This window comes from Typopeltis vanoorti, chromosome 4 (assembly GCF_054136105.1).
Source record: "Typopeltis vanoorti isolate ZY-2024b chromosome 4, IOZ_Tvanoo_1.0, whole genome shotgun sequence".
Lineage (NCBI taxonomy): Eukaryota > Metazoa > Arthropoda > Arachnida > Uropygi > Thelyphonidae > Typopeltis > Typopeltis vanoorti.
The window spans coordinates 31,241,745-31,254,799 of NC_143552.1; the positions used below are offsets into that span (position 1 = coordinate 31,241,745).

General features: G+C 34.7%; 1 protein-coding gene across 1 annotated transcript in view; it reads left to right on the forward strand.

Annotated features, from left to right (window-relative positions):
* Window positions 1-13,055, forward strand: part of LOC150107201 (synaptic vesicular amine transporter-like) — a 143,972-nt gene that overhangs the window by 77,700 nt on the left and 53,217 nt on the right. The window contains exon 2 of the mRNA XM_090391053.1: window positions 4,963-5,118. Coding sequence (XP_090247179.1) covers window positions 4,963-5,118 — 156 coding nt within the window. The remainder of the gene's footprint in view (window positions 1-4,962; window positions 5,119-13,055) is intronic.

Genomic DNA, 13,055 nt, shown 5'->3' on the forward strand with positions numbered 1-13,055 from the left:
TGCTGAGAGAGGGAAAGAGCCATTCAAGAGAAAATGACAGAAGTTGAATTTTCTTTATAAGGACAAAAATGTACTTAAATTATTCATTACTTACTGATTACGTGCATATTTTATATGCAGTGGAGAAATTTTCAGAATTGATCTAATTATGATTAAAATGTTTTGATTATCAGTTATACAGCTGCAAGTTTTGTTTTTATTTTCACAGATAATAAAAAAATATAAGAAACAGAAAGTGAATTTTCATTGCATATAAGAGATATAAATGTATTAATTTATACATTTATATAAACAATAAATTACAGAACAATAAATTACTGCAATTTTGGCTTATAGTAGGTTTATTTATTGTTATGATATAATTTTTCCATTAAATATATCCAATGTAAATCAGACTTAGATGACTAAAAAATATTAATAATGATAGAAATTTAAAATTTCAGGAAAACCCATTAATAAGAAAGAAGTTATTATACGCATGCAGATGAACATAACATAGGTATTATTTGTTACACAAAATAGTACGAAAACATAAGTACGAAAATGTCATTTTGTATTTTGCAAAACCCACCTGAAAACGAGCCATAAAAAGAAACTAATTTGCGTTTTTAAAAAAAAAAAATGAAAGATGAAAGAAAACAAGAAAAGAAAAAGAAAATAAAGGATGAAGAAAATTACATTTCCCATCCCGATAGATCCTATATCAGACAGCAGGAAACTATATAGGAGTGAATTAGAGTAAGAAGAGTCGCGGGGTAGTGTCCACATCCCTTAGAGGAAAGGACAAATCTCTGTGGTACTGGGAAGCATGTAGAGATACATGAGTTTCATACTGTGCGATACCACTACAACCACCACCATTTATGTCAAGAAAAAGGGAAAAAACATTTCCTGTCTTTTAGGATACAGCGTAAAAAAGGGGATTTTCTGCAGTCCGACCGCAAAGTGGTATTCTGGGGATGGAATAAATGCCTGAAGGGAGTGAGTTACAGTAATTTGGAGGAGGACACTGAAGGTAACGATTTTCAGAGCAGTTAAGCGAAATTCTCCATGTCTATGCATAATAAAGAATCCATTAGTCTTCATATTTCATGATCCTCCTAATTCTATACATGAAAAGTCAAGCGAAGAGAAACTGTTTACTGACGAATAAAGGAAACCTTCTCAGAGAAGCTTTCAGATTCACAATTTACAGATATATGTAGTTTTAGCACAATCTCAATGATGCTTATTTCCATCTATAATCTATTTCCCTCAAAGCACACCCACTTTCATTGACATAAACTCGAAGTTCAGCGTCATCAAGTACTACTCATCATAATTTCCTCAATTACATTAAGTATACCACACTCTTTGACTCTTGCATCTCAAAGGTGCCATTTGTGCATACATTCGCCTGATATACCAGGTCACAAAATTTAAAATTATAATCGCTTCATTTAAGTAAAAATGTTTCCCTGTTTTATCAAATTCATTTGCTTGTTAACTGCCTCTGTGTCTCTCCTAATTTCTCTTGTTAACTGTCTCTCCCACCAATATTCTGAATTTTTTTAATTTTCTTTATTTAAATGCTGAGTTTCTACAGGCCAGCTTTCATCTTGGAGACTAAAACTCACAGCTGCATTCAACAAATCGGTAGTGATGCCGAAGCATTTTTTGTTATCGATGGTCTGAGGCTTGTGCTGCTGCTGTCGTAGGTCGTCTTTTTATTCTCTTCCTATTTCACTGATGTCTATTAGCCGATATTCAACCCTATTGCTAAGAAACTGAACAAAATATTTACCACCAAATTATCATCTAGTTTCTCCAACTTCATTTATTTATATTTAATAATAATGAAAAAAACATGAATGCTCAAATTCTAAGCTAATTTGAAGCCTCTCGACTAATAAATGATTTCTATGAATTCCACCACTGTCATTCAATGGGAGATCTCCTTGGTTATGTCAAAATTTCGAATGATTTCATCAGGTTTTGGCACAAATGCCTATAAGTAGGTATAAATTAAGTATTTAGTAATTGTAAAGTTCCCGTCATAGAGTCTGTCTACCGACTTCTGGATTTCCAGCTTTCTGACGGAATGCACATTACCTTGTATGATAGTGAGTGAATCTTTTTCCTAAAACTTCGAAACTTATGCAAGCGTGTTTTTCCCTGCAAGAGTGTTTCTCACCTACCTCTCTACCTTTTATATTAACGATCTTTATATGAATGTAATCCAATACACGTTTTGCTGATGACAATGCAGTGCACGCCTCTTTCGTATTTCACAAACGTTGCACTATACGCATCGCCGAAACTTTCAGATGTATCAAGTCTGCATCCTAAATTCGGATCTCTTCATTCTTCACTGAGATGTTCAAAATATTGTAAATTTAACGAGTAAAACTATATTCTTTCTTATTTCGCGCAAAGAATAGCCCTTTTTTTTCTAGCCTTATTATTGGCAACACAACACTTGAATGTTTGAACGAGATGATATTGTTCCTTTTGTAATAAATGTAACATATACGCACATTACAAATATCACCTCAGCATACATAAACTAGGTTTTCTCTTTAGCATCAAAGTTACTTTGCCTTGTAACAGCTTTATCTCTTTTTACAAATAGCAAATCTATTCAAACATTGAAATCCACTCTCTTTAACACGGAGGTTTAGTTTTTTCTGTTCGTATTTTCTGCTAATATTTCCATAGTTACCGTTCATCGTTACTGGAAACAACAATCCCCCCCCGCCCACTCACTTCTATCTTTATCAGAACAGATGCAACAACTTTTCAACACTTCTTCGCAATTCAGCTCCAACCTCACAGAATATACTTCTATTCTTAATTCGTTCCATCTACTATCATATTTTGAAACAGTCTTTTCTTATGTATTTCTTAAGAGTACAATCTCGTTTCGAATACAAAATTAACAGTTTTTTCTCTTTCTTCAACTTTCTTCCCATTTTCCGTATCGATGTGTTATAAGCTGAACAACTTCTGTCATGTTTTTGATTATCTTAAACATAAGTTAGATGAGAGATGAAATACTTAAGCATATTTAATGATATTATGAACTTTTTCATTAAAATTCTTCTTAACCATGTGTAATTTGGACGAATTTGGAAAATATTTTACTAAGCCTTTAGTGAAACTTTTTAAACATGATACGATGAGTTTTTCTTTCCCTGCTAATTCCACGTTTGCCACTTTCGTCGATATATTACTTTATGACGTGCGGAATAGTTTGGAACAGAGCATCTGCATTTACAAATAAAACTTTTTAGTAATATTTACAATTGAACCACATCTTATTTCATAAATGCATTCCCCTGCTTATGTAGTCGTGAGTTTACTATTCTTTACTCTTTCTTGTTCACTTTAATCATATTTGAATGTACCACGTCAAAAATTAGCAAGACGTCGTTTCTAAAAATCAGATTATTTATAAAGGAATGGAGATCAGAGTTGTCTTATTAATAATTGGATTGTCGTCCTTTTAGTTATTAAAAGTCTTCCGGAGTGTTTCTCGTGTGAATGACAGACAGAGAGCCGCTTTTATCTCTTTTGAAAGATATCTGTTCTTTGGCGTGCCTTCATTTTTAAAACTAATATCATTTTGAATGTCATAGCCACCATCGTATTTCGCAAATTTTGTTTTTGCTTATTGAACAAATGCATGTATAAAAGAATGGCTTTGGCAGGCAAAAATTTCAAAAACACAAAAAGTTGATGCTGCCTTTCTATTACAAATTTAATTAATTTTTCACACCTGAGAGCAAGTGTTTATCAGTGTATTTAGAATTTAGAAATCAAAACTCAGTGATTTAGCTTTCTTTGTTCGTGATGCTACTGATATATTTCATTTTGATGAAAATGTAATGAAATGTTGATCTTTTAGGTCTTCTTTCTTACGACAAATTCAGAGTCTGCCTATCTTTATTCAGCAATCATTAATGTAACTATTAGTTCATAGTTACGCCGATTAAATTATGATTGAGAACAAACAATCTCTGCTTCCAACAGCCATTTCGATGTGGTCCACAAGTACTTATTCCTAATTTAATTTTCGTGCCATCACAATTGCTTCATAAATGTTATGGCGTAAAACGTAATTTTATTATCGTAATTACGTGATCTTTAAGATTGTTTATATCAGAGATCACTAGAACCTCAACTCCTTTGTATTCTTATTTGGCTTTAAGCATTTATTCTCTTAGCTTTAACTAAACCTTTGTCAGGTTAGTTTCTACCGATTTTAGTTAAGCCTTTATGTTCTTAGTCAATGCTTTCAAGTGCTGAGCAAGTATTTTAAGATTCTAGTTATTGTCAAGAAAGGGAAAATAAGCTAAGATTCATTTATAAAACTATGATTTGGAAAAAAAAATAGAAATACAACATTACCTACTGCTATTGAAAACGTAAATGCTTTTTCTCTATATGTATCGCCACTATTTCTAAGTTTTTGTCACTAAGGTTCTTGCCAGTATTTGCTCACTAGGTTTTGGTAAGAAATTGTGACATTGTTGCTTAGGTAACTGCAGAGCGCCCTCTATCATTAGAACATTTCAAATTATTAAATACAGATAAATGAAATTCTACATATGGTAATATTACTATTTGTGAAAATTATTCAATGTGAAAATGGATGAGGCGATTAAAACCTTACTAGGTGGAGATTCATAAATTCAAAAACCAGTGCTCTAAACTATAAAATAATTAACTAATCTGCTAAGCACAATGTCGTCTAGCCATCTAGACATACTTATCAAATAAGTATTAACGGAAGGCAAACATTTTAAATTTGAATTAAGTAACTGTTTGGCAATTCAATGGATTTCCATGTTTGATTTGACAAAAATCTTCTAATTCATTCAAACGTATTGGAAGTAAAATTACAGCTATTTTAAAAATTCTTTGAATTATTCAAGTGTAAATGAGGAATGCTTCATATCTTGTGTTTTTCCCTTACGTTAGGTATCAATAACAACGAAAAAAAGATGACCCAAACAGAAACGAAGTCTCACAATCGTTGTCTAGAATTTTTGGGTAGCTTCAGAGGATCTCGACGCTTGATATTGCTCATAGTAGCAATAGCATTACTGCTAGATAATATGCTTTTAAGTACCGTTGGTAAGTACCTCACTAGATAATGATATTGCATGAATGGAAAATTCCCAGGAATCTTGAAACCTGGTAAACTACATTAAAATAAATTTATCTGAAATTCGGTTGCTTGTCAAGTTATGTAAATAAAGATTTGATGCTTTGTCGAGAATTCATGATAGCCAAAACAGGACAGACTGATCTCAATAATGTTTACTGCAAAAATATAAACAAATAAACACACACGCAAAAACATTCTAAACACCAGTACATCTTTCTTTGCTAAATGAACCAATACGAAATAAAAGAAAAGCTCTCTTACACTATCATTTAATCTGTTAGCAAGAATGCTCGCATGATGCACAATATGAAGTTTGGTGTATATATTTTCAAAGTCTGGAATTTTAGACCATAGATGATGTTTTTAGAACTTATACAATTTTTAGAAAATCTGGTTTATTTCATTTAAAGCAAAAATGTACAAAATTGGTCGAAATCTCAGAGAATAGATGCACAAAGTTCCGAAAAAGAATTAAATAATATACATCTTGTCTTTTTTTACAATAAGTAGAAAAACTCAAATATTTGTGATCTCTATAACAATGGATGATTAAAATCTTTTGATTTTAATTTTAATTTTTAAAGTGAAATTTCATTTACTGACACATCTAATTGAAAATTAAATCATGACCATCCTATTCTGTTATTTCCTATGGCTCAGTTGGGTTTCTAATTTAGATATATTCACTACATAGCTGTCGTGCACTTGAAAAGGTGGAAAATATAAAACGATCCGGGTGAACCGTATATGAAATTCATTCCCTCGCGAGAAATATGAGAAGAGAATAAAATGCACTCACTGAAACTGTGCTGACTCAGCAAAACATATTCCGTCACATGTGCTAATTTCAGAAAAACTTTAATGGCTCTGAAGGCATGAACCTCGTAACAGATCTTTTGCTGAATAAGGAGGAAAGCAAAGAAATTTTTCAGCGTCTATCATATGTTCATTTAAATAAAGTGTGGTAGTTTAGTTATACTCTGAAAAATGTTTAATATAAACGCTTACAGAAACGAAACTATTAGGTTCATTTATTTCTGAAATTTTGGAAGTCATTATTTCCGGTTCGGTTAGCTAATATAATATTAAACGTCTCCACAGATTTTCGTGATATTCATATGAGGTTTTGTAAGTAGTGTTTGCTTCACTGTTTTTACATGTACATCATTCAAAATGTAAAGATTCCTAAGTATATCCAAATATAGCAAATTTAAAATGCAGTTTACATGCGAGCTGGAAATTATTGTACAGATGAATATATTCCAGACATAGCTTTGGATCTCAATGAAAGTATATTAGACATTTATCAACATTTATCTTTAGCTTTGTCCATAAATGGAAGAATATATTGAAGAATTGTTTTCTAGACAAGCGCCTTCTGTAGTGCATTTGAAAAGATGACGCAACACTTACCATTTCCTTTGACAGAATTCGGATTCAGGTATCATCGCTGATACTTCTCTAAAGTAAAAACGCTGTTCACTTGAAGGCGAGTTAGGCTCTCTAATACGGAAGTGGAAGGGATTTTCTTTCATTCCGAAAAGAGACAAATCAACGATACAACAAAGAGCTAAACTGGATGTACGATATGAAGCTAGATCGCGGGGTTTAAGGACAGTCGAGAGGGTAAGAAATTATGATGAAACTGGATATAGGAGCCATAAAATATCGGCATCTGGAATAGAAAGTGTCCGGCAAGTTAAGGGCTATGCATTGTCAGTGTGAGCCTCCATATAATAACAGACTAACTTTCTCCCGTTATACAGAATTCAGAGTATTAACGCGTGTGTGTGGTGAAAAATATATCTATTGAGAATTCAGAGCAAGATCATTGCCATGTCGTCTTATCCTTTATCGAGGAAACCAATGAAAAAGTATACCATGCAGTCTTCATAGCTCAATCAGTATAGACCAGTGTTTCCCAAAGTGTGGGACGCGTACTTCTGGAGGTAGGCGAAAGGATTTTAGGCACGTATTTTTAAATTTTGGTTAGATTTTACATTTATGTTTTTGTCACTGTACTGTCTTGCGACAATATGGTGACGGCATAGTCGCGTTCCAGCCGCGTTGTTTCAACTGTTTACATTGAAAGTACAAATTCGAATATTCCGAACCACGTCGGAACTCTCCGCTAAAGTTAGGAATCATTTGTATCTTAAATTGAAACGGTCTTAGGTGATTGGAGCACTAACGGTATGTACATCTATATTTGTTTAATTGTGTTTGTGTCATACGTTGTGACGGATGTATAGGTTACGCACACGCGGATAATATGCTTACTTTTTTAGCAGTTGTGCAGTTTAACAAATATTGACGTGAACCCTAATAATAATTAAGATTGAAAATCTAATTAATATTAATATCTCTCTTTTGTATTTCTTAAATCCTTTAACAAGAATCGCTGGTTAAAAACGAGATGTTTGAAGCGCAAATAGGATATTAGTGAAGAAATAACAAGTTGATGATTTTATTACAGATTTTTGTAACAAAATTAACGAATGTGAGCTATCTGTAAGCTTCTTAAAATAAAGTGAAAAAAATCCGCAAGTACTCGTACGAAGAAGCTTATCCAAAATTTCGACTTTTGACTGGCGACAAAGAAGAGTTTAAAGCACTGGTTGTCATTAGTTACAAAACTCTCACAAATTAAATCATGAAATTATCCAAACTGTAGTACCATTTAGAGAAAATCTAGAATTGTTTGAAAATAGACGTAAAGCTTTACAAATTTCAAGAAAAACAATACGTGCTATGATGGAAGATGAAAATATGAAAGATGTGAAGGGTGCAGATGTTCCCTCATTTTTGGGATGTTTCAGTTTGCTTGTTGACGTCATAAAAACTCCAAGGAATCCCCTACAGCTAAAAATAACAAATTTTCAGAAAACAAGGGTTTAGAAATCAGATTTGTCAACCCGCAAAACTGTCCAACAGGCACAAAGAATACCTACCATTAACACTCATGATATTAGCCTCATGAACTTGGTAGTTTCAGCTGTAATATCAAACAAAACAACAGCCGACATTATTAGATGATCATAAAAGGCAGATCAGTATCATTTTAGTTATAGCGATCTGTGAGTTTTTCTCTTGGGAGTGATTCCGTTTTCGATAGTTATATTTAACGTTCACTTATTCTTTATTGATTGTTAATCTGAAAGCACACATAAAACATATCAAAGTGAATGATCAAAGACCTAGACTGGGGTGTTTTGCAATTAGTGACGGTGCATTTAAAGCTACAAGACAAGTGCGTCATGACTACCAACTGAGAGTGTTCTTCTAACCATTTTTACTATTTTTACTATTTTGCGGGATGAAAAATCTGAGTTCTGGGAGGAAGCACCCTGACATCTCCATACGAGACAAGAACCTCCTCCTTGAGTTGTAACCTTAATAAATTTTTTTCGCTTTCCAGTCAACATTCTAACTCACGTTTATTTACCAACCAGAGGGCATTCTCGTTAACAAAATATCAGTGTTTACTGATTGGAATACATGCTCAAATTATTCAGGGCTGTAGAAATTTGAGAAATCTGTAGAAATTTGTAGTAGCTACCATTTTCACCAATCAATATCAGCTTTCCATAATCATCCTTTTTTTCTATTGGCTACGTATCTAAAGAACTCCCTGAGATTCTAACAGTCGTTCGTACTGCCCTTTTGCAAAAGCGATATATTAATATTAACTAACTATTTTTAATGTTATTATTATTAAAATTATTAGACTGCGCTTCAGGATTTTTAATAACAAACAACACAAAGACTCCCCCCCCCAAAAAAAAGACCTTACGCGTACCTTTGGAGGTAAGCGTCTTTATTGCAAAGATAAGGTGGATGTATATGGATATGACGGCTCTCAAGAGAACGTTACTTACTAGATTTATTTCCCTGCTGTTAAATATGGGGGAGATCGCGTCATGGTGTGGGAAGGTTTTACTGACTTCGACTACAATCCAAGCCGTATGCAGTATCCGTATATGGAAAAAATGAACACTAAACGCTCTATTAACATTGGGAATATTCGCAATGGTGACTCTATGGAAAGATAAGCATGAAGATGAAAATACAGCGTGTCCTGCTTTAATGACTGTAGCATAGGATGTGAGGAAATAGGAGTGCAAAGTTCAAGTGGTTAGCATAGAATACCATTCTGAACTCTTTGATCACCTTTGTAAAAAATTAGGTCATTTCAGTCACGAAAAAAAGTCCAATTTCAACAGTTTATGTTCTATTATATTGATAAATGTATGTGCATTTTGAAGTTATGGGCTAAAATACGTGTATCTGGTGCTAAGTATTGGATATATGAAACTTCAAAACAGACTCCATACTAGTGTACTACGTTATTGATTCCACGAGATTCCGAAAACAATCCCCTGATATCCTACCAAAGATACACCAAATGAATCACTGCAGTTCAGGAAGATTTCTGGGAGATAGATCCCGCTAAAATCGATTTGCTTCACCATATCTCAAAGTTCCTCAATGGGACAGATCTGGTGACTGAAAGGAACCATAAGTTAATAAGAAAGTTGCTGTCGTGTTCTAATTATTTCTGGATGGCTTTCCTGTAACAGACTGGGTTATTATGTTGGGAGTTGTGCATCATATTCAGAGTAAATGGGCAAGACAAATCGGTTTGCTTTGTGGAGAGAGTGATGTTTAGGGCACTATTCATTCCTTGCTGCACTAGTATCAAAGGAAAGGGAATGCCAGTAATCATATCGGAGCTGCATCCACTATTACTTCCATGCACTGCTTGATTAAAAGTGACTGGTAATCATCTCGTATGGTTCTTGAGATACCCTTATTCTTCCGTCTGCATGAAATAACAGGAACCGGGATTTATAATTTCATGCGCCCTTTCTGTAGTGTCCAATGTCAATCTATCAGAAGCGTTGTCTTCACCCATCATGGCACCGACTACTTTTTCTGTTCGACAGAAGTTGCCCTAAATTGCTGTCTCTGCTATTGTACCTCATTTGTGACACTATTCGATGTGTGGATGCGTTCAGATTCACTTCCTTGCATTTCCTGGCTATACAGAATGGTCATTTGACTATATGTAGCACGTTTATTGGACTTTATGATCCTGCTGATCTTTTCGTCTGTCTTTCGGATCTTTCACGTTTTCGTTTATCGCGCCATTGGTATCTACTTAAGACTGTTTCTATGGCCAACATAGCAGAGCAATGATTTCCAAAATACCGTTGTTGAACCTTCTGTCTGCCATTTATGATTCCCTGCTAGAAGTCATTCAGATTTGAAGTCGCCTTTGACCATTATTAGATATAATGGTCAAAGGTGACGCAGATATCGTCGCCGGAGGCAATTACGTGTTACTGACAGACTCTATTTAGCAAGGGGCAATGTCTCTAATATTTGGAGAGTGAGTTTAGATTTCATCCAACAAATATATTGGGCCTCATTGATCTTTAACGGTTAAGTACTTGGCCTCGTGTAGAACTAATTAGCTTTATCAGCTAATCCTATTTCCATAAGTCACTTGCAGAATTCTCCAGCCGGTATACCTACATAGTAGGAGGGAAGGGAGGGGAATACTTCTGTATTTGTATGAGACAGGCGAACGTATCAATTATTTCGACCGTCGATTTCTAGACGGGATTCGAATTCAGATCCTTTCTACAACAGGACTTCACCACTACTAACTGTCCTCGGAATGTGCTATTTTATATAAAGTATAATTATTATTATGTTATGACTGAGTATTTATATATTGATTTTTTTGTTATAAATAGAGTATTGCTTCAGTTTTGTTACACAATCGAAACGTACTCGAAATATGCATAAAGCAACATATATTTTCTCGTATGTGTTGCATATTTTCTTCCTGTATCAGTTAAGATTTCTTCCTTCCCTCTGATAAAGCAAATAAACAAAACCATGGAAAATCCAACATTGCATCAATACAAATTTGATTATTAGTTCATTTTATTACTTTCCAATTGTTTCGTTAAATGTTTTTTTTTTTCGTATGTGAAAAACTCATAAAATTGATTTTCTAAATGTACCGTACAATTTTTAATAAATTTATCGAAAAAAATAGACATTTTCCAGATTAATTTTTATAGATTAGTGCATACTTCGATGAGTGCCGTCAAAGACACTTAAGGATATATTTCATCCACGAATTTTTATTCTTTTATGTTACCTAAAATTTCAGTTATGAAGTTATAAAATTTCAGCTATCTTTCTTCGGGATGTTTCTTAGAAATGAAGGAGGCCTCATGTTTACTATTAATTACGGTTTGTTTTCCTTCTAAGAAGAATACGCATGCTCTCAATTTTATATTAACTGATTTTTACATTGATCAAGGGGAGGAAAGAAACTGAAATGAAATACATGAGATAAAACTTCGTGCACTATTCCACCCACCCCTTCCCTGATATTACCAGACGATCAGTAGTCCGATTCAAACCATCCTGTGAGCTGCTGTTTAATATAAAATTTCGCCATAATACTTCGTTCTTTCACAGTTCACTGCCTCCCAACAGCAACCCGATTAATGCAGGGGAGCCTCTTATTATTAACCTACGTCCTGTCACTCGTAGGCGGAGGGCTGCGACGTTCCATCAGACGCTCCGTGCTGACGGATTATGCCGGGCTTCGATACGATTCAGATGTTAATGAAAGGTACGGGCGCCCTCAAAGGATAAGCGGCATCTCCTGCTTCGCTGACGATGGGTTATCGCGAGCTGCAGGATGAAGTATGCTTCTCTGACCTCGACCGCTCGGTGTCGTATATTCGTCGCGATGGTCTAGCGTTCAGTGAATTAAGGTAGTGATAAAAACGGGGGAAGGGGGAAGGGACTCCTGATGGGAATACTTAGTTGTGAGAGCAGAGAAAGCAGAGATAGCCTTTGTGACTCCGCATGTCCATTAAAAGGAGGGAATCGAGCGTTAAGTCAAACATGAGGACGAAATTCATGCCGTTGTGTACCGTTAACTAGTTTTAATAAGGTCAAACTGCGAAACAATGAAAAGGATGGCGAGAAAGGCGTCCAATGAAATTGAATAAAAAGAGAAGTCAGTACAATAGGGGTGACACGAGGTGATTGATTAAAATCAAAGGAAATCACTAAAGCTCTGCACGTGTGTGCGTGTATGAGACTGCTGGCAGTAGGTTTGTCTGCTTCCTTCGACTCAAAACTGCTTCCATGCGGATCTTATTCAAAATTCCTTGTTGGAAGAAACAAATTTAAAACAAAAATTTTAAATGCATCGGTTGGTTGTACCCGAGTAGCTGCATTGATTAAGGGAACGACAGTTAGCGGCACTGGAGCCTTTTATATGCTGGCGAAACGTTTTCTAAGACGTAAAATGGAGATCATCTGATATCTTTGGATAACCCACAAAACTCTCTCTCTCTCTTTCATGTGCGTGCGTGCGTGTGTGTGTGTGTGTGTGTGTGCGCGCGCGCGTTCCATTCTTGATAACTAATATGTCAAACAGCATACTTCGAGTTTCCATCACATGCCGCTGTTGTTGCGTGTAAGACACTAACATGCTGTTAGCAAGTGTTCGCTGTGATGAATTAGCAGAGCATTATTATACACAAATCTCATCGTAGTTTCCATGGGTAGCTCGAAGATACGGTTGCAGAGATCAACCGCCAAGCAGTAACACGAAATAACCTACGCGATGCTAGGATTATTTCCTGTGATGGAATTGGGAGGAAATCGCACTTAATTTAGACTATTTTCAGATATTTAAGGCAAATGACAAATTTCCACTTTAAAATTAGTTTTAAAATTTTAAATTATTTAAAATTAAGATAATATAAACCGTTAACTGTATATGGTATGTTGGTTTATCATAGAGAGAAGGGATGTGCGGATGCAAGTAGTTCAAGCTTCTGAAATGGAAGGTGATTAAAAG